At 48.9% G+C, this 22,098-nt stretch overlaps 2 protein-coding genes across 7 annotated transcripts in view; both read left to right on the top strand.

Moving 5' to 3' along the window:
* The window catches only part of zfr2 (zinc finger RNA binding protein 2), a 32,745-nt gene extending 21,091 nt beyond the window's left edge, over positions 1 to 11,654 (top strand). For both annotated transcript variants that reach the window (XM_011474585.4, XM_011474584.4), the window contains exons 15-19: positions 7,969 to 8,057; positions 8,355 to 8,450; positions 9,267 to 9,378; positions 9,755 to 9,852; positions 9,934 to 11,654. In XM_011474585.4, coding sequence (XP_011472887.1) covers positions 7,969 to 8,057; positions 8,355 to 8,450; positions 9,267 to 9,378; positions 9,755 to 9,852; positions 9,934 to 10,107 — 569 coding nt within the window. In that variant the 3' untranslated portion in view covers positions 10,108 to 11,654. The remainder of the gene's footprint in view (positions 1 to 7,968; positions 8,058 to 8,354; positions 8,451 to 9,266; positions 9,379 to 9,754; positions 9,853 to 9,933) is intronic.
* On the top strand, positions 11,648 to 21,851 carry matk (megakaryocyte-associated tyrosine kinase). Of its 5 annotated transcripts, none has more exons than XM_023954616.2 (13): positions 11,648 to 12,005; positions 13,027 to 13,140; positions 13,233 to 13,348; positions 14,694 to 14,913; positions 15,531 to 15,624; positions 15,710 to 15,775; positions 16,525 to 16,624; positions 16,703 to 16,787; positions 16,885 to 16,958; positions 17,065 to 17,260; positions 17,589 to 17,675; positions 17,829 to 17,947; positions 20,453 to 20,592. In XM_023954616.2, the coding sequence occupies exons 2-12, from the start codon at positions 13,027 to 13,029 to the stop codon at positions 17,913 to 17,915; spliced, it is 1,239 nt and encodes a 412-aa protein (XP_023810384.1). In that variant the 5' UTR covers positions 11,648 to 12,005; the 3' UTR covers positions 17,916 to 17,947; positions 20,453 to 20,592. The 5 variants fall into 5 exon arrangements, with proteins under 5 accessions (XP_023810384.1, XP_023810382.1, XP_078802548.1 ...); XM_078946421.1 differs by lacking the exon at positions 17,829 to 17,947 and having other exon boundaries at positions 11,765 to 11,783; positions 11,889 to 12,005; positions 20,453 to 21,851; XM_023954614.2 differs by lacking the exon at positions 17,829 to 17,947 and having other exon boundaries at positions 20,453 to 21,851.
* Positions 21,852 to 22,098: the final 247 nt, after the last annotated feature.

Here is a 22,098-nt window from a genome sequence, read left to right as displayed (position 1 = left end):
TGCCTGGAGCCTCCATGACCTCCTCCACGACCTCCACCATGAACGCCTCCATGATCTCCTCTGCCTGGAGCCTCCATGACCTCCTCTATGACGTCCTCCATGACCGCCTCCATGATCTCCTCTGCCTGGAGCCTCCATGACCACCTTCATGACCTCCACTATGACCTCCTCTATGACGTCCTCCATGACCGCCTCAATGACCACTTCCATGACCTCCTCCATGATCTCCTCTGCCTGGAGCCTCCATGACCTCCTCCATGACCTCCATCATGACCTCCTCCATGACCTCCACCATGACCTCCTCTGCCTGGAGCCTCAATGACCTCCTCTACGACCTCCACCATGAACGCCTCCATGATCTCCTCTGCCTGGAGCCTCCATGACCACCTCCATGACCTCCACCATGACCGCCTCCATGATCTCCTCTGCCTGGAGCCTTCATGACCTCCTCTATGACATCCTCCATGACCGCCTCCATGATCTCCTCTGCCTGGAGCCTCCATGACCTCCTCCACGACCTCCACCATGAACGCCTCCATGATCTCCTCTGCCTGGAGCCTCCATGACCTCCTCTATGACGTCCTCCATGACCGCCTCCATGATCTCCTCTGCCTGGAGCCTCCATGACCACCTTCATGACCTCCACTATGACCTCCTCTATGACGTCCTCCATGACCGCCTCAATGACCACTTCCATGACCTCCTCCATGATCTCCTCTGCCTGGAGCCTCCATGACCTCCTCCATGACCTCCATCATGACCTCCTCCATGACCTCCACCATGACCTCCTCTGCCTGGAGCCTCAATGACCTCCTCTACGACCTCCACCATGAACGCCTCCATGATCTCCTCTGCCTGGAGCCTCCATGACCACCTCCATGACCTCCACCATGACCGCCTCCATGATCTCCTCTGCCTGGAGCCTTCATGACCTCCTCTATGACATCCTCCATGACCGCCTCCATGATCTCCTCTGCCTGGAGCCTCCATGACCTCCTCCACGACCTCCACCATGACCGCCTCCATGATCTCCTCTGCCTGGAGCCTTCATGACCTCCTCTATGACATCCTCCATGACCGCCTCCATGATCTCCTCTGCCTGGAGCCTCAATGACCTCCTCCATGACCTCCACCATGACCTCCTCCATGACGTCCTCTGCCTGGAGCCTCCATGACCTCCTCCACGACCTCCACCATGAACGCCTCCATGATCTCCTCTGCCTGGAGCCTCCATGACCTCCACCATGACCGCCTCCATGATCTCCTTTGCCTGGAGCCTCCATGACCACCTCCATGACCTCCACCATGACCTCCTCCATGACCGCCTCAATGACCACTTCAGAATCAGAATCAGAATCACTTTATTTGCCAAGTACAGCGCATGTACAGGGAATTTGACTTCGGTTACTTGTGCTCTTGTGCAAACTAGCAAGGTAGAAGGATAAATAATAAAGGGATAAATAATATAAAAGAAGGTAAGTGTAAGGTAGCTGTATGAATAAATAAACATAACTGAATAAGGAAATAGATTGAAATAACAAGACAAAAAGATAAAAAATAAAAAATGAAAAATGCAGCAGCAGTAATTCCAGTTGGACAGTTTATGTGATTGTACAGTGTCCTTGAGTAGTCTGGAGTCAGGTGTTCATAAGAGTGACAGCTCGGGGGAAGAAGCTGTCTTTGTGGCGAGTGGTTTTGGTTCGCAGTGTCCTAAAGCGTCGCCCTGACGGGAGGAGGCTAAAAAGGCAGTGTCCAGGATGAGAGGGGTCTTTTACGATCCTGCCAGCCCGCTTCCTGGCACGGGATCGGTACAGGTCCTGAATGGGGAGAAGGCTGGTACCAATAATCCTCTCAGCAGATCTGATGATTCTCTGAAGTCTGTTTCTGTCGTGTCTGGTAGCTGAACCAAACCAGACCGTGATGGATGTGGTCAGGACAGACTGGATTATTGCAGTGTAGAAAATGGTCAGCAGCTCCTGAGGCAGGTTGGACTTCTTGAGTTGTCGCAGGAAGTACAACCTCTGCTGAGCCTTTTTCCGGAGTGAGTCAATGTGAGCGGTCCACTTAAGGTCCCGTGAGATGGTGGACCCCAGGAACCTGTGTGAGTCTGTTGAGCTTCCATGACCTCCTCCATGATCTCCTCTGCCTGGAGCCTCCATGACCTCCTCCATGACCTCCATCATGACCTCCTCCATGATCTCCACCATGACCTCCTCTGCCTGGAGCCTCATGACCTCCTCCATGACCTCCTCCATGACCTCCTCCATGACCTCCACCATGACCTCCACCATGACCTCCTCCATGACGTCCTCCATGACCCCCTCAATGACCACTTCCATGACCTCCTCCATGATCTCCTCTGCCTGGAGCCTCCATGACCGCCTCCATGACCGCCTCCATGACCGCCTCTGCCTGGAGCCTCCATGACTTCCTCAATGACCCTCCATGACCGCCTCCATGACTGCCTCCATTACCGCCTCCATGACCTCCTCTGCCTGGAGCCTCCATGACCTCCTCCATGACCTCCACCATGAACGCCTCCATGATCTCCTCTGCCTGGAGCCTCCATGACCACCTCCATGACCGCCTCCATGACCGCCTCTGCCTGGAGCCTCCATGACTTCCTCAATGACCCTCCATGACCGCCTCCATGACTGCCTCCATTACCGCCTCCATGACTTCCTCTGCCTGGAGCCTCCATGACCTCCTCCATGACCTCCTCCATGACCTCCACCATGACCTCCACCATGACCTCCTCCATGACGTCCTCCATGACCCCCTCAATGACCACTTCCATGACCTCCTCCATGACCTCCACCATAACCTCCTCTGCCTGGAGCCTCAATGACTTCCTCCATGACCGCCTCCATGACCGCCTCTGCCTGGAGCCTCCATGACTTCCTCAATGACCCTCCATGACCGCCTCCATGACTGCCTCCATTACCGCCTCCATGACCTCCTCTGCCTGGAGCCTCCATGACCTCCTCCATGACCTCCACCATGAACGCCTCCATGATCTCCTCTGCCTGGAGCCTCCATGACCACTTCCATGACCTCCTCCATGATCTCCTCTGCCTGGAGCCTCCATGACCGCCTCCATGACCGCCTCTGCCTGGAGCCTCCATGACTTCCTAAATGACCCTCCATGACCGCCTCCATGACTGCCTCCATTACCGCCTCCATGACTTCCTCTGCCTGGAGCCTCCATGACCTCCTCCATGACCTCCTCCATGACCTCCACCATGAACGCCTCCATGATCTCCTCTGCCTGGAGCCTCCATGACCACCTCCATGACCTCCACCATGACCTCCACCATAACCTCCTCTGCCTGGAGCCTCAATGACTTCCTCCATGACCTCCACCATGACCTCCACCATGACCTCCTCTATGACGTCCTCCATGATCTCCTCTGCCTGGAGCCTCCATGACCACCTCCATGACCTCCACCATGACCTCCACCATAACCTCCTCTGCCTGGAGCCTCAATGACTTCCTCCATGACCTCCACCATGACCTCCTCTATGACGTCCTCCATGACCTCCTCCATGATCTCCTCTGCCTGGAGCCTCCATGACCTCCTCCATGACCTCCACCATGACCTCCACCATGACCGCCTCCATGATCCCCTCTGCCTGGAGCCTAAATGACTTCCTCAATGACCCTCCATGACCGCCTCCATGACCGCCTCCATGATCTCCTCTGCCTGGAGCCTCCATGATCTCCTCCATGACCACCCAAAACCGCCTCCATGACCGCCTCCATGACCGCCTCCATTACCGCCTCCATTACCGCCTCCATGACCTCCTCCATGATCTCCTCTGCCTGGACCCTCCATGTTCTCCTCCATGACCACCCAAAACCGCCTCCATTACCGCCTCCATGACCTCCTCTGCCTGGAGCTTCCATGACCTCCTCCATGACCTCCTCCATGACCTCCACCATGACCTCCTCTGCCTGGAGCCTCCATGACCTCCTCCATGACCTCCTCCATGACCGCCTCCATGACCGCCTCCATGACCGCCTCCATGACCGCCTCCATGACCGCCTCCATGACCGCCTCCATGATCTCCTCTGCCTGGAGCCTCCATGACTTCCTAAATGACCCTCCATGACCGCCTCCATGATCTCCTCTACCTGGAGCCTCCATGACCTCCTCCATGACCTCCACCATGACCGCCTCCATGATCTCCTCTGCCTGGAGCCTCCATGACCGCCTCCATGATCTCCTCTGCCTGGAGCCTCCATGACCTCCTCCACGACCTCCACCATGAACGCCTCCATGATCTCCTCTGCCTGGAGCCTCCATGACCTCCTCCATGACCTCTTCCATGACCTCACCATGACCTCCACCATGACCCCCTCTGCCTGGAGCCTCAATGACTTCCTCCATGACCTCCACCATGACCTCCACCATGACCTCCACCTTGAACGCCTCCATGATCTCCTCTGCCTGGAGCCTCCATGACCTCCTCCATGACCTCCTTCATGACCTCCACCATGACCTCCACCATGACCTCCTCTGCCTGGAGCCTCAATGACTTCCTCCTTTACCTCCACCATGACCTCCTCTATGACGTCCTCCATGACCTCCTCCATGATCTCCTCTGCCTGGAGCCTCCATGACCTCTTCCATGACCTCCACCATGACCTCCACCACGACCGCCTCCATGATCTCCTCTGCCTGGAGCCTCCACGACCTCCTCCATGACCTCCACCATGACCGCCTCCATGATCTCCTCTGCCTGGAGCCTCCATGACCACCTCCATGACCTCCACCATGACCTCCTCTGCCTGGAGCCTCAATGACTTCCTCCATGACCTCCACCATGACCTCCTCTATGACGTCCTCCATGACCGCCTCCATGATCTCCTCTGCCTGGAGCCTCAATGACTTCCTCCATGACCGCCTCCATGACCTCCTCCATGATCTCCACCATGACCTCCACCATGACCGCCTCCATGATCTCCTCTGCCTGGAGCCTCAATGACTTCCTCCATGACCGCCTCCATGATCTCCTCTGCCTGGAGCCTCAATGACTTCCTCCATGACCGCCTCCATGACCTCCTCCATGATCTCCTCTGCCTGGAGCCTCCATGACCACCTCCATGACCTCCACCACGACCTCCACCATGACCTCCTCTGCCTGGAGCCTCAATGACTTCCTCCATGACCTCCACCATGACCTCCTCTATGACGTCCTCCATGACCTCCTCCGTGATCTCCTCTGCCTGGAGCCTCCATGACCTCCTCCATGACCTCCACCATGACCGCCTCCATGATCCCCTCTGCCTGGAGCCTCCATGACCTCCACCATGACCGCCTCCATGATCTCCTCTGCCTGGAGCCTCAATGACTTCCTCCATGACCGCCTCCATGATTTCCTCTGCCTGGAGCCTCAATGACTTCCTCCATGACCTCCACCATGACCTCCTCTATGACGTCCTCCATGACCGCCTCAATGACCACTTCCTTGACCTCCATGATCTCCTCTGCCTGGAGCCTCCATGACCTCTTCCATGACCACCTCCATGACCGCCTCCATGATCTCCTCTGCCTGGAGCCTCCATGATCTCCTCCATGACCACCCAAAACCGCCTCCATGACCGTCTCCATGACCGCATCCATGACCGCCTCCATGTTCTCTTTTGCGTGGAGCCTCCATGACCGCCTCCATGACCGCCTCCATGACCTCCTCAATGACCCTCCATGACCGCCTCCATGACCTCCACCATGACTTCCTCTGCCTGGAGCCTCCATGACCTCCTCCATGACCTCCTCCATGACCTCCACCATGAACGCCTGCATGATCTCCTCTGCCTGGAGCCTCCATGACCGCCTCCATGACCGCCTCCATGACCTCCTCAATGACCCTCCATGACCGCCTCCATGACCTCCACCATGACTTCCTCTGCCTGGAGCCTCCATGACCTCCTCCATGACCTCCTCCATGACCTCCACCATGAACGCCTGCATGATCTCCTCTGCCTGGAGCCTCAATGACTTCCTCCATGACCTCCACAATGACCTCCTCTATGACGTCCTCCATGTCCGCCTCCATGATCTCCTCTGCCTCGAGCCTCAATGACTTCTTCCATGACTGCCTCCCTGTTCTCCTCTGCCTGGAGCCTCAATGACTTCCTCCATGACCGCCTCCATGACCTCCTCCATGATCTCCTCTGCCTGGAGCCTCCATGACCACCTCCATGACCTCCACCACGACCTCCACCATGACCTCCTCTGCCTGGAGCCTCAATGACTTCCTCCATGACCTCCACCATGATCTCCTCTGCCTGGAGCCTCCATGACTTCCTCCATGACCGCCTCCATGATTTCCTCTGCCTGGAGCCTCCATGACCACCTCCATGACCTCCACCATGACCTCCACCATGACCTCCTCTGCCTGGAGCCTCAATGACTTCCTCCATGACGTCCTCCATGACCGCCTCAATGACCACTTCCTTGACCTCCATGATCTCCTCTGCCTGGAGCCTCCATGACCTCTTCCATGACCACCTCCATGACCGCCTCCATGATCTCCTCTGCTTGGAGCCTCCATGATCTCCTCCATGACCACCCAAAACCGCCTCCATGACCGTCTCCATGACCGCCTCCATGACCTCCTCAATGACCCTCCATGACCGCCTCCATGATCTCCTCTGCCTGGAGCTTCCATGACCTCCACCATGACCGCCTCCATGACCGCCTCCATGACCGCCTCCATGACCGCCTCCATGACCGCCTCTGCCTGGAGCCTCCATGACCGCCTCCATGACCGCCTCTGCCTGGAACCTCCATGACCGCCTCCATGACCGCCTCCATGACCGCCTCCATGACCGCCTCCATGACCGCCTCCATGACCGCCTCTGCCTGGAGCCTCCATGACCGCCTCCATGACCGCCTCTGCCTGGAACCTCCATGACCGTCTCCATGACCGCCTCCATGACCTCCTCAATGACCCTCCATGACCGCCTCCATGATCTCCTCTGCCTGGAGCTTCCATGACCTCCACCATGACCGCCTCCATGACCTCCTCCATGACCGCCTCCATGACCTCCTCCATGACCGCCTCCATGACCGCCTCCATGACCCCCTCCATGACCGCCTCTGCCTGGAGCCTCCATGACCGCCTCCATGACCGCCTCCATGATCTCTTCTGCCTGGAGCCTCCATGACCTCCTCAATGACCCTCCATGACCGCCTCTGCCTGGAGCCTCCATGACCTCCTCCATGACCTCCTCCATGACCGCCTCCATGACCGCCTCCATGACCGCCTCCATGACCTCCACCATGACTTCCTCTGTAACCCCCTCCATGACTTCCATAACTTCCTCCATGACCTCCTCCATGAATCTGCCTTTTTCTGATGCATCCTGCTTGGGCTCATATGCAGCCAGATTTACTGCTTCTTCAGACCATCCTTGTTCAGCATTTGCTGTAAAATAGTCTGGGTTTCAGTGAATTGTTGCTATTTATGATTCGACTAAACAATACGGATTTGTTCTTTATATTTCAACCTTTGAAACTAATTTTTTGGTTCCTAAAAGCAAACTTCCTGGAAAATAATGATTTAATCTAAGCTAGGATTCAACTTTCATCAGAAAAAAAGTTTTTTTTAGTCTGGAAAAGTTCAGTAATGTGCTAAAAGTAAAAGTTCTTTTCATGGATTTGAATTTTAATGTTCCTTACATTTCCTTTATTTGCAGCATGTGATTGAACGTTTGCACATTTCAGTACTTCCCTGTACCAGAATGCTTTTTCTACTTCCTGCACTCACTTTTTTGACACCTGTGGATTTATCGGATAACCCCCTACCTTAATTATTTCTCCTTGTAAAATGAAGTGCATCATCTAAAAGGTGAAAGAAACGTCTGCTTTTTAGCCACACTGGAAGGACCAGGATGGTAGTGTTGCATCTCTGTAATGAACTGGATTTTAATGGCTAAGTCATGTTATTTCCAACTTTTAGATGCTTTTGACAAAGATCCTCCAGATCTTCTCAGCAAGAAGAAATGTTTGGAAAACCTGGCAGCTCTTCGGCATGCCAAGTGGTTTCAGGTAAGGCTGATATCCAAACGAGTCTACAATTTAATCTGATCAGAGTGTATGAAAGCCTAAAGCACAACAAAGTGTGGGTTAAAAGTGCAAGTCTTTGCAAAAAATTAAAATACCTGCTTTACAATTTTATTTCTCTGTAGTTTTTTACAGCTGTTATATTCTCAAAACAGACTAAGTTCATCTGTACAAATCAAAGGCGTTGCATGAATAGAACTGGTTGTTGTGAACGTTTGTGTTTGTCATAGAAATGTGCATGGAAGAGAATCTTTTAAGCGTCTTTTGCATCTTTGTCTGCAGGCTCGTGCTAACGGGCTACAATCCTGTGTGATCATCATCCGAGTGCTGAGAGATTTATGCCAGCGGGTTCCCACCTGGGGGAAGGTGCCCAGTTGGGTGAGGCGATTGATCTTTAATGCAACATCGATGGCCTCAGTGAGGGAGATGTCACCCACAGGAAACGGTTGACTACCATCTTAAAGCAAATCGCCGCGATCCGGCGTGCTCCTCATCACCCCCCCCCCTCCCCTGCAGCACCTCCTTCGGACGCAACAGTCTCAGACGAGTGTCTTAAGTTGTCCGAGTTCCTGTGATGAACCGGAGGACTGAAAAAAAAAATGCACAAAGCCGTGAAACCGTGAATGTTGAAACGTGACCACGTGGGGGGGGGGGAGGCTGTACTGTACTGGAATAATGTAAATATGAATAGAACAAAATCAGACCGCCTGTTTTTGTACGTCATGTGTCAGAAATGAAGCTGGGACCAAACCTGACAGTCTCCTTTGGCAATCCCTCTAAACTCCACAGAAACGACCTAAACCAGCATGTCGCTCCAAACTGGAGGGAAAAACAAGCTTTTGCTGATTTCTTTGTTTGGATTTTCAAAATAAAACTAAAGAAACTACTACTAAGAAACACATTTAGCTGAGTACTATATATATACATTTTAAAGTGCATTCATTTAAGATGTTATTTAAACAGACAGTTTTAGGGATTTATTTGAACTGCTTTTAATTATATTTGGCTGGAAATGTTCTTTTATTTTAAAGTTTTTAGAGCCTTTTCAGGCCGTCTGTCCATATTTTCATATTGCTTCATATTTACATAATAATGTACACAAATGTGCTATTCTGTTTTAATGCTCTGATATGTAATAGACAAAGGCATTAGAATAGCAGCTGCACTCCTTCACTTCTCTCTTCTTCTTTGCAGGCGTTGGAGCTTCTGGTGGAGAAGGCGATCAGCAGCGCCGCCGGTCCACTCAGCCCCGGCGAGGCCATGCGGAGAGTTCTGGAGTGCATTTCCACGGGCGTCCTGCTGCCGGGTCAGACACCAGCTCCGCTCTGCCAAAAAATGAGTTTGTTTACTCAAAATGTGGTCAACCATCAGCACAACCACAAAATATGTCAAAGCACCAAACGGTAGTTTTTTCCTTAAAAATGCGTCCAGCAGACGTTAACTTTCCTGCTGATGAACCATCGTTTACATGTTAGGGGACGTCCTCTGGTCTCCATTTTTTGCATCGTTGCATGTTTGCTGTGTGTAAATTAACACTCTGCAGACTTCCTGTCTTGTGCAACCTTGATTTGAGAAGCTAAACTAGAATCTCTGGGTTTTTCCCCCAGAGATTCTCTGTTTGACAACTGAAAAGCAGCTTTAGTGTTTCCATCATGCAATATTGTTTTTTGTTGTTTATGAAGATGCGCCGGGTCTGTTGGACCCTTGTGAGAAGGAGCAAACGGATGCTCTGAAGGGCGTGAACCTTCAGGCCCGGGAGGACATCACGGCCAGCGCACAGGTACTGCGTCCAGGTTGAACCGCCGCGTCCTGCGGCGTGAAAGCTCGTCCAAACTCTGTTCTCTCTCTCCCTCTGCCACAGCACGCGCTGCGGCTGCTCGCTTTCCGTCAGATCCACAAAGTCCTGGGCATGGAGTCGCTGCCGGCGTCCAAAGCCAGCGCTCGCAACCGCAAACGCAGACGGGACGTCGGCGAGGCGGGGGAAGGCGAGGGAGAGGGCAAAAAGGACAAGAAAGAAGAAGCAACAAGCGCTTGACTCTTGCCTCCGGACTGGACGGGTTTGCTGTTCAGAAGCTGGTAGAAAGTTGAAAAGACTGAAAGATTTCTTACCTTGGAAACAGAACGTAAATATATATATATATATATATGTTACATGTCTAGCCTTTAATAAAAGCGTAAGGACTGAGGAGGGGGACCTGGGATTCTCCTGTGGGATCGACAGCGTGCGGTGAATCGGCTGGTTCCCGCCGCCCCCCTTCATCCATTCACCTCTGTCGTTGAACCGCTGGTCCCACTGGTACTACTGAGTACCGCTGGTACCGCTGGTACTACTGAGTACCGCTGGTACCGCTGGTACTACTGAGTACCGCTGGTACTACTGAGTACCGCTGGTACCACTGAGTACTGCTGGTACCACTGAGTACTGCTGGTACCGCTGGTACTACTGAGTAACACTGGTACCGCTGGTACTACTGAGTACCGCTGGTACCACTGAGTACTGCTGGTACCACTGAGTACTGCTGGTACTACTGAGTACCGCTGGTACTACTGAGTAACACTGGTACCGCTGGTACTACTGAGTACCACTGGTACCGCTGGTACTACTGAGTACCGCTGGTACCACTGAGTACTGCTGGTACCACTGAGTACTGCTGGTACCGCTGGTACTACTGAGTAACACTGGTACCACTGGTACTACTGAGTACCGCTGGTACCACTGAGTACTGCTGGTACTACTGAGTAACACTGGTACCGCTGGTACTACTGAGTAACACTGGTACCACTGGTACCACTGGTACCGCTGAGTAATGAGCGCTCTAAGCTGGAGTGGTCAGTGTTTCTGTTCAGACAAAAACACTGCTGCTATTCCAAACCGTCTGACCCTCCGACTCTGACGACTCACCTCAGCGCTGCTGCTTTCATAAAAAGACCCCCCCCCCCCCCCCCCTCTACAGCACTTAGGAAGCTTTATCTCATCTTCTCTGAGGGAAACAACACAGACACTACTGTAGGTTTTCTGCTTTCAGAGAAAGTCAAAAAATAGGTCATGCCGCCAACAAAACAGGAACTCGCCCTCTGCGCTTTCTGCAAAGGGCCGCTTTTCTCAGGCGGTTTCTATTCCACTGGCATGGCGAGGCAACCGCGTCTGCAACAACTCTGTCTTTTAGGAACTGCACACCCAGAGTTGTGTTTCTGTATCCCAGAAGTCCAGCAGAGGAGACAACATCTTAGTGCCTGCATCACGTCAAATGTAACAAAAGACCAAGTCTGGGGAACACGGAGCGTCTTTGACTGATTGTTGTGTTGGTTTTTATTTGATGCATTGCAAAGTGGACTGAGCGTGGCACAAAGCTGGGCCTGGAGAGCTGCTCTTACACGTTTGTTGTGTGTTTTTTTTTCCGTTTTAAAGAAGACCCTCATCATTATGAGTCTGGCCTGTTTTATTCCTGAGGGGGGGCTGCATCTGTTTTGTATTGTAGAAACAGGAAGTGTGTGAACGTTGCTGTTGTTTGGATGTATTTGTGTTGCCCTGAAATTGAGGGGAAACATTAAAACCCAAAACAATAAAATCTGCAGTTATCACTTGTTTTATTTTCTTGGACAAACTTAGAAAAAAGAGGCAGTCATAAAAGGGGAGGAGCTCTGATGACTCAATGAATATATGTGAGCGCTTTCCCCAGACTTTGAGGAAGTGGCTCAGTCATACGGCGGGTGAGCAGGATGCGCCAAAAGACGCACTAGAGGCTGGAAACGGAGCCAGAAAAGCCGGCGGTGAAGTCCTGAGATCAGTCCTGAGTTTTTCTGTCTGTCCTGCAGCTGCAGCAGAGCCGGAAGGGAAACCGGGTCAGAAACTCCTTTAGGCCTCCTGCTGGGCCGCATGCGCGCGTCTGTCTGGATCTCCGTGCGTAAACATCCAGGAGCGGATGACAGAAGGTTGGTGCCAAGGAGATTCCTCCTTTATTCTCAAGACGTCCAGGAAGTGAAGAGAAACTTTCCTCGGTGCAGTAAACCACTGGTCAGGAGCTTCTACGTGAACCGACCCATTTATTAGAAAGTTCTCGACTGAAGAGCAGAAATAAACCTATTGCGCTTCTATATGACATAAATACTGTAGTCCAGCACCAACAGCCACCATGGTACAGAGAGGGTCGCAATGTTATAGACTTCAGCTCTGTCTGTCATTCCACGCGTCTGTCTTCATTTAGAGCATCACATCCATTTACTATTTTCATACTTATGGCAGAAACACGCACATGTGCGTCATCGGTGTTATTTTTATAAAGTTGAGAGCATCCCTGCTGCAGGCATGAAGCTGCTTTTCTGCACATCACTTTATCATTTCTGGAACTAATTTCCTTTGCTTCACGTCGTCTTTTCAGATTTCCTTCTAATTTCTTTTGGTGATGACATCTTTGTCTGACATGACATTTTTAATCAGAATGTTATTTAACATTTCTTTGCTTCTGAGTTTTTGACCATTTGCTTTTATAAATACATAGATAAACTTTGTTTTCCCCTGAGGGAAGTGAAAAATGAATTAAAAAAGGTTGGAAATGGAGAATAAGTGATGAATCTGAGTCAGAGCAAAGTAAAATTAAATGTTCCAATTGTATTTTGTTCAGACACTGAGGCTATATAAATATTTCAGTTCTTTGCCCTGTTCACATTTGCGTGTGTTGCTTAGTCATTAGTGTGATGGTAGGAATTATTTCTGGAACTTCCTTTGTTTGACTCCAGTCTCACCTCGTTCTTTGCTGCCCTTTGGTTTGGAGATGGACTAAAGTTGTATTTCCAACAGGAGGAGCAGCTTAGGAGTTTCACAGCATCTTGTTGGATCTGCCTGTTCTCCGTAAATGATCATTTGAAGGGCTGTTACATACAGCTGGTGTTGATAAACGCGTTTGCTCCATACAGTTTTCTAAAACAATCCTAGTTTTTTCTTCTTCCTGCTCAGATGAGTTGGACAGCTGGGACACAGTGTGTGGCCAAAGGTGACAACAGGAAAGCCAAACCTGGGGAGCTGGCCTACAGCAAAGGAGACGTCCTCACCATCGTGGCCTGCAGCGCGGTGCGGGACTCCCGTCTCACATGCAACAGCAGCTGCATGTCTGCTGTCGGGACGGAGAAGTCCTAACGGTGGACTACGGTCTGTCTTTACAGAGAAAGCGATATTACCGAGCCAAACACAACGCCACGGGGGAGGAGGGGCTCATAAACGCCACCCACGTGCGTGAGAGGGAGGCTCTGCGGGTGGACCCCAGTCTCAGCCTCATGCCGTGAGTCCAGCAGCTTCTGACTTCCTCTGAAACTCCGTCTTTATAGATCGACCAGGGCTGGTGAACGACGTTGGACTGTTTATGTTAGCCCAATGAACGGGACCAAAGGAGATTCATGTTTGATTCTCTCCCCATAGATGGTTCCGTACACACAGATTGATCCAGAACCTTGTTCTGCATCCATGTGGTGTTGGAAGATTTGTTGTTCTCCTGCCATTCACGTGTTATCGTACTGATCCTCCCGACACCACATGAATGCAGCGTCTCTGAGTTTCCCCTGAAGGACATGGACTCACTGCTGCAGGAAAAAGGGAACTAAAGTCACAGGTGTTGAAATCAAAACCCCAAAATGTTCCGTTTTCCATTCCGTTCTCAAACAACAGTTTTTGTCTGCTCCTGATTCACAACAATTAGAGAAAAAAGAAGATTCAGAAACGTAATTTTCTTTTTATACGTCCTCCATTATCAAAAAAAAAGCTACAAGAACTTGTCAAAAGACCCAAAACAGGATGGTTTTCATCAGAGCGGGTTGCTAATGGCTGACATAAAGAGCACAATAGGTGAGATTAGTTAACAGGGCTTTTTTCTGCACTTTGTAACTGCGGTAAGGACTTCCTGAATTATGTATTTATGGCTGCACGGGTCACATGCAGCGTGGCGAGCAGGCTGACACTTTTCACACACATCCTGTGACTGTGTGATGATGCTGAACATCCAGACGGTCGCTCATCTTGTGATTAATCCATCACACCTGTGACTCACTTTTAGGTGGCCAGCTGCTCCAAACCTTAAGACTTTCAGGTTTTTCCACCACAGCAATGGTGGAAAAAGGTTTGAAACCTGGAGTTGAGTTTGTCAGTATGGAGTTAGAGGTGAGAGCCGCTCGTCAGCTCAGCCTCCTGGGTTTAGAATTAGATATGAAAGGTGTGAGGCTAGCGGACGCAGCCTGTTTATCAGACACATTCATCTTCATTACAGCTCATTCATCTAAATATAATCAGGATGTTATGTAGTTTAAACACGTATCAGTCAATCTTAGTATGTGTCTAACACATTTTTGTTCAGTTCTTGTGCTTCTGAAGGAGGTTTTCCGTCCTCGGTCAGAAAGCTTACAGCTCAGAAGCCAAACATTAACTCTGTTTTTTGAACCAGAATGGTTTCTACAGCTCAACCCAGTGTGGTTAGTTAGTCAGTTAGTTAGTCTTCTTGCTATGAGTAACTTTGACCCCAAAAAGCTGTGCTTCTTCTTGTTGAATGACAGCATTCCTTCTCTCCGTGACTGTCGGCCTTTTCCCTCCTTCGGGTTAGATTCCTCTTGACTTTGTCCTCTTGGTGCTCTGATCAGCTGGTTCCACGGGAAGATCTCCGGCTCGGAGGCCGTGTGTCAGCTTCAGCCGGCGGAGGACGGCCTGTTCCTGGTGCGGGAGAGCGTCCGCCATCCGGGCGACTACGTCCTGTGCGTGAGCTTCTCTGGAGAGGTGATCCATTACCGTGTGATCTACCAGGACAACAAGCTGACCATCGACAACAAACAGTATTTCTACAACCTGATTGACATGATAGAGGTAGGAAAAGCCGGCAGCCTCCATGCAAACAGACTTTAGGAGCTTTATTACCAACCGGACAGATTTTGTCATTATTTTTGCCATAGTGCAGTGAGGTATACATTTCAAAAATGACTTGAATCAAAATGAATGACTTTCTTTGATGTTACAAGACCTCATCTGAGTTATATTTAATGTGGGAGATCCTGTTTTTAGTAGTTTAAGTTCCACTTTAGTCAGTTTAAATCACTTGTATGTGAAGACAGTTTTTACTGAACTACATAATTATCTGTACTTGTGAATCCAAACGACTTCAGTACTTTGACAGGAATACTCAGTCCCACCAGCTGATGCATTTGAGACATTTGAGCTCATAAAAAGGTTTCCTCTGTTTAGTTGTGCTTTTGTCTTTGGCCTGAGGGTTTCTGATAGTCCCAGCAGAAGTGACAGCCTCCCCTGAGCTGCGTTATCAGAGCTTTACATACACGTCTGGAGGCGCAGCAAACGCTGAGTGATCCCTGCAAGGAAGCAGCGAGGCCCGCAGGCGCACAATAAACCAGCATGTGCTTCAGTCAGCCGCGTTCCGCTCATGTCTACTTTGGTGAGGGAGGAGCAATAAAACAGTTTCCTTTTTGCAGTTTTACTCCAAAAACAAAGACTCTATCGCTACAACTCTGACAAAACCCAAGCAGAAACAAGGAACCAAGTCAGCTGAGCTGGAATTATCCAAAAGTGAGTCCAGGCTCAGGAAGTTCCTCTCAGCTTCCACCTTTTCATGGCATGTTTTCATCTGTTGCTGCTGTGACGTTGTCCTCAGTGGGATGGCTGCTGGACATGACAAAGCTTCGGCTCGGGGGAATCATTGGAGAAGGAGAGTTTGGCGGTGAGAATCTTTCATGCTTTATTTTTCTATGAAATAGCAGGAAAACAATAGTTTTAATACTTAAATGAAATGTGCACTTTACCTTTTTATGTAGATGTAAACAAATGGTGAGTTTATTTTATCCATAGAAATCTAAAACGGACATGATGAAGAGAAAAAATAAAGTGATTTTTGATTGTTTTTTTGGAAATTAGTTGAATTTTTTTAAAAATAATTCCAGTGACTGAGACCCGCCGTCACAGCTAAAAAGAATTAACTGTGGGGAAAAAGCCCATAATACTCAGCAAGTATAAAGAAACGATGCAACAACTGAAAGCAAAGCAGTCCTGTAGCCACTGACTTTTAACTCTCATAATGTACCTCCTTCTTGTCTTCTTATCTGTCACTCTGTCTTTTGTTTTGTCCTGTTTCATGTTTCCTGCCTAGGGACTATGGATGCAAATTAGCATCATTGCTCTGATCCAGCATGTTAACGGCTGTCATTGTTTGGTAGATGTTCATTAATGTGCACTGTCCCTATTAAATAAAGTTTAAATAAATAAATAAACAGCAAAACAAATGCTGCAAATAAAAACGTGTTTATTTGCAGCATTTCTTGTTATTTATAGTATTTCTTTATTTGCAGAGTTTGGGGTTTTGGGTCTCGGTCACTGTACTCAACAACAAAACCTTGGGTGGGGGCTACCCTGACATTTTTCTGTGGCCTCATTTTCCAACTAAAAAGCGAGTGACTGACCTCTGCCCCTCAGCTGTGTATGAGGGCGAGTACGTGGGCCAGAGGGTGGCAGTGAAGACCATCAAATGTGACGTGACGGCTCAGGCCTTCCTGCAGGAGACGGCCGTCATGACGTGAGTCTCAGAGGGATGTCTCAGCGTTCCGCCTCCATCCTTTCAACCGTTTTTTGGGTTTAAATGAATTTCTTTCAGGAAGCTGCAGCACAAAAACCTGGTGAGGTTGTTGGGAGTCATCCTCAATAAAGGACTACATATAGTCACAGAGCTCATGATAAAGGTACTTTGACAAAGTGTTTTTCATAAAAAAAACAATTATTTAACTGTGACATTCTGGTGAGGTTCTGAATGGTTCTGGCCCGTCTATGTCTATGCAGGGAAACCTGGTGAACTTTCTCAGGACCAGAGGCCGTTCGGTTGTGACGTCCATCCAGCTGTTCAGATATTCCCTGTGAGTGTGAGGATCCACACATGCGGGGCCGCGGGGCCGGCGTCCACGGCGGCGCGGATGCCGGCGTCTGCGGCGCCGCTGAACCTCTCCGTGTTCCTGTGGTCAGGGACGTGTGTGAGGGGATGGAGTACCTGGAGTCAAAGAAGCTGGTCCACAGAGATCTGGCGGCCCGGAATATTCTGGTCTCGGACGATAACGCCGCCAAAATCAGCGACTTTGGGCTGACCAAGGTGGTCTCAAAGGAAGCGGACAAAGCCAAGCTGCCGATCAAATGGACGGCGCCGGAAGCCCTGACCAAGGAGGTACCGGCCCAAAACGTTCTGTTCTTTTCAGCCATGGGAGGTTTGTTCTAATGATGCACCGGTTCTGAGATGGCATGACCTTTGACATGAAACTTCTAGGATGACTTTGAGCAAAATCAGCATCATATATGCCAGTTACAGAAACAGTTTCTATTCTTTGTTTCTGCGTTGATGTAAATTCAAAAATAAATAAATGGAGAACTAGATTTCTAGAGCACTTCTTTCACATGTCTTTGCTTTTTCTTACATTTTCTTCAGGACTATTTTGGCTACTTTGGCATTTATTCACAGAAAAGCCTAAAACTGCCCTTTTTTTTCTCTGCCTCAGAAATTCTCCACTAAATCAGATGTTTGGAGTTATGGCGTTCTCCTCTGGGAGATCTTCTCGTACGGTCGCCAGCCGTACCCTAAAATGGTACGTTCCTCTTCTGAAGATACCTGCTGCACCTTTCATGTTTCCTGTTCTGAAGCTTAACCAGGTTTTTGTGTGAAATTTCACTGCAGATCATGTTATTTTCTGTTTCAATCTGCTGCATTGCTTCTTGAATTCTGCTTCGTTTTGTCTCAGGTGGACTGCACCCCCTGCATCTGTCAGTCCGTGTTTCTCCCCCAGGAAAATAAAAAGCTTCCATTTGATTTATTTAGCCCAAAGTGACAACAGTAGACGACTCAATGGGCCTCATACTGGTAATTGTATAAGAAGAACGAAATCATAAAGAACATGAATGCAAAGGATTCAATAGGAAAATTCTAAACTAAACTAAACAGGGGAGGGGAGGGGAGGGGAGGGGAGGGGCCCTCAGTGCAGCATACGTTCTCCAGCTTCTGGTGAGGTTTAGTTTAGGGTTCAGGTCAGGGCTTAAGGGGGGGTCAGTAGTCTGTGGGTACGGTCATGCATAGGTTGTAGTGCAGGGGGGGTCTGGAGGTCCCTTGAAAATATTCCTGTGGTTGCAGTGAGTGTGGTGCTAGAGTCACATGGGGTCAGATCGGGTCGGGTCACAGATGCCGGCTGGATCTGGAGCAGCCTACGAACAACTAATAGTTATTGTTATTAAGTTGAATTCAAACATGTAGAGTAAGGTAAATGTACTCTGATTACTATCTAGTCTGGCAGTAAACCTGTCCACAGAGGAATGTTAACTTTGAACTCCAACACCTTTCTGCTTCTGTTGACATGTTTGCTGCCAGCTTTCATTTTAGTTTTCATTCTTTTATTCATCTTTGGCCTCTGACATTAACATTCTTCATCTCCTGACGTTCGCTTTGCCATTTCTGGCCCTTCTTTTTGCCTCCTGCCTGGAATCTGCATTTCCGTGGCATTGGGGTAGATCTGAGGACACGGAGGCTGTGGGTTCTGCTTTCACAGACCGGTCCGTCCTGCTGCCTGCCGTTGAGTAATCCGTGCTCCTTGACCATGGAGGTGTTCTGGCCGGCGTTTCAGTACACTGTCAGGATCAGCGGGATCAGGCTGCATTAGATGAACGCTGTCTTGGTATGGCACAGCCTAATTGTGCTGCAGTTGGTGTCATTTTAAATGTAGATGATTAGCTGCTAATTATCTCTATCCCGCATGTGATTAGTTCGTTTGGGTTAAGTTTATTTTCTCCCTGATTAAACTCTGCACCTAATGTTTTATCTGTTGGCTGAGACGGCAAACATCACACCAAGAGGACAGAGTGCACCGGAGTCTGTTAAAGGACTCGGCGTCCCGTCGCCACGGGAAACGGTGGGATGCTCGGCGGTTCCAGAGCCGTTCCATCTTTGACAGCAGCCATTCAAAGCTAATATGGAACGTCAGAAATCTGCTAGTTTGGTCTGCGGCTGCATAAACAGCCGCTCGTTTGGAGGGAATGAGGAGAGCAGCGACACTCTGAGGGTTCATGACGCTTCAGAAAGCAGATATGAGGCCGATAACTGCTCTGACAGCAGAGAACTAGGACAGAATGTAAGGAAAATCCTCACCAATAACCAATATATTGATATTTTGATGTCTTATCACAATCATTTTGAAAACAAAAACACGTTTTTCTGTGCTGTAAAGATTGACAGTTGTTTATTCCTCCTGGGTTTCAGCAACTAACAGCAGCCAAAAAATACAAATGAAAAACACAACAATAAAAAATAGAAATAAGTAAACTGCATCCAAATTGAAATATTCTCATCAAATCTGACGGTTGCAGCAAGAACAGCACAGATAACAAAAGGTCACAGCCTCCCTGCAACCGCCGCTGCTCGCCATCACCTTCAAAAGGGGGGTCAGACGAGCAACGGCGGTGGAAGCATTCTGCCCGCCGCCATGCTTTTGCCGTGCAGCGGCAGCTCAGCTCTGTGATGACCTGTGTCCTTCCACGGGTGTTGTGGGGGGGTTCTGGTGCCAAGGAGGAAGAATCACTAAAACAGACGGGATTTTCTTTAAGTTTGTGGAGAGATTCGCTTCAGGTCAGTTTCTTTTTTCAAACACAAATGAAAAAATAAACACGGTAGTTTAAAATAGACATATAAAGTAATCCAGTGCTTGAAAGGGGGGGGGGGGGGGGTTGAAGAGAAATCCACCTCTTTTTTCCAACAGCTTCTTTCAAGGCTGTTTTTCTCATGGATAAACCTATTTCTTCTATGTTTTTACCCTCCTGCAGTTTCTTTTAGTCTTAACCCTTGATCTATCTTAGATGACCCCCCCCCCCCCTTCCATTGACGTGTTCTCCCTACCATGACAAAGGTGGATAAAGGTGGAAAGATTTCATGTAATCCATGGACACCAGTGAAGATCACAAATCATTGAAGAAAAAAGGTTCAGAGCTCTGTCTAGTGGGTCTAGATGACCCAACTCCCAATGGTAAAGGGCCTAGGATAGAACAAGGGTTACTTCTCGTTTGGTTCAACAACAGCTCACTCATCCTGACAGCTTTGTGTTTGCTGTCACTTTTATCTCCTGATGTCTGGATCCTCTTTGCTTTTTAGGGTAGTGTTTGTGTTTGGGGTCATTTAGAGCCAGATTTGCTCTGAAAGAGGAAAAACAAAATCAACCACCATGACTGGCAAATCTAAGTAAAAAGAAAACATTTCACTCTCAACTCAAAAAGTCTCATTTAGCTTATAGAAAAGGGAAAAAGATTTGACAGAGTTTTGTCATTTCCTTTAAGAGTAAAAACGAACGGACTCCTCTTTTTGTTGCTTGTTTCTACCATGCTGCAGTCTCTCAAGGATGTCCAGGCAAAGGTGGAGGCCGGGTACCGCATGGAGGCTCCAGAGGACTGTCCCGCCAATGTCTACTCCCTGATGAAGCTTTGCTGGGAGCAGGAGCCTCGCAGAAGACCCGGCTTCCCCAAACTGAGGGAGAAGCTGGAAAGGGAAATGGGGAAACGGAGCCCTGGACTCCCAGCAAAGAGTCAGGAGAAGCTCAAGTCTTGATGCGAGTCCTGAAATCCACAGCTGTTAACGGGTGTTATCGCTTTCTCGTACACGGAAGCAAACGCCACAAAAGCAGTTTTTGGTTCCTGTTGTCTGTGAGATCATTCTGGGATGGAAAAGCACAGAAATCCCAGCAGAGCATGAAGGAGCATGAAAGGACAAACAAAAACCTTCTTGACACTCACAAGAAATGAACTTTTCTGCACAGAAAAACCTGAAAATGCAGAAACACAGTCACATGGTTGGTCACATGCTCCACCTCCCCACGCTGTGGCCCACCATGGCGTCCTGTGCACGCCGCTAAGAGCACCAGACACGTTTCCTGTTTTTCTTTTCTTCCACGTATGGCTGTTTACAGCAGCAAACCGGCAGACGTCCAACGTTCATGAACATTTTCATTCCTGCTCAGGATTCGGTGTGAACATCAGCTCAGGGATCTGCGTCTTCCATTTGGCCGATAAACTGCTGCAAAACTACCAAACCAGTGTTGTCCTGTGATCGATGCTCTGTGCGTTTGTGTTTTAGCGTAGCAGACGTCTACTGTGCCGTTTGAACAGAAATGAATGGAAATAGTGTTTTTTTAATATTTCAAACTGCTTTCTGATTCCTTCAGAGCAAAGACAAGTCCAGCACTGTTTCTGCAGGGGCGCCTTAACCTGAAAACACTTGTCTTTTTATTTCTACTTGATAAAAAAATCAACCTCTACTGCAGAGTGAGCAGAAAAAAACGGATTTGTGTCACTGACGGTTTGAAAAAATGCTAGAAAAGCTCTGTCAGATGCAGAATATTCTTGAAAGCTTCACATTTGAATCTTGACGGGTCAAAATGTTCGATAGATCTGTCTGGGAAGACAGTCGCAGTCGTTTGACGGTTAGAAGTTGTTGCCCAGGGAGATCCGCATCATTAATGAGGTCAAAAACAGAAATCCTGCATAGAAATAAGCATTTTTAAAAAAAATACTTGTAGATTTTAACTGTTATCTATAAAACACAGATTGGTTTGAACATAGTAAGCTTCAAAATAATTTAGATTCAACAGCAAACTTAATTATCCTGAATAGTCAATCATTTCAACCCAAACTTGTATTTGACAGACCCTGAATGCTCCTGGTTGACTGCATTTTGTGTCAATACAATGTAAGGACTTTTTAGGCTAATTTATAAATAAAAATCAAACATTTTATTTATGTGACATTGGTTAAAGGTCGTCTTTGTCTGTTTTGTTTTTAACCCAATTCAACAGAAAAAATGAGGCAGACTTTGATTGAATACATTGAAATGCCATTTCCTTTTGTAAACTGGGAAATATAGCTTTTATTATGACTTTTTTCCCTTTTCACTTGGATTTTTAGATTATCCGAGCGATTTGTGTGATCCTCCATCCTCGTGGGACATCGTTTAAAATATTGGGAACATCTTTGACCTTTTTG

This window comes from Oryzias latipes, chromosome 4 (genome assembly GCF_053564925.1).
Source record: "Oryzias latipes strain Hd-rR chromosome 4, Olatipes_Hd-rR_3.1".
In the NCBI taxonomy this organism is placed as follows: domain Eukaryota; kingdom Metazoa; phylum Chordata; class Actinopteri; order Beloniformes; family Adrianichthyidae; genus Oryzias; species Oryzias latipes.
Note: the sequence above shows the minus strand (reverse complement) of the source record. Positions and strands in the feature narration are given on the sequence as shown.

Excerpts from the sequence above, each read along its gene's own strand:
- matk (XM_023954614.2), top strand. The coding sequence starts at position 13,027 with ATGAGTTGGACAGCTGGGACACAGTGTGTGGCCAAAGGTGACAACAGG. Across the intron at positions 14,914-15,530 it reads ACCTGATTGACATGATAGAG|TTTTACTCCAAAAACAAAGA; the intron begins GTAGGAAAAGCC and ends TCCTTTTTGCAG. Across the intron at positions 17,261-17,588 it reads CGGAAGCCCTGACCAAGGAG|AAATTCTCCACTAAATCAGA; the intron begins GTACCGGCCCAA and ends TCTCTGCCTCAG.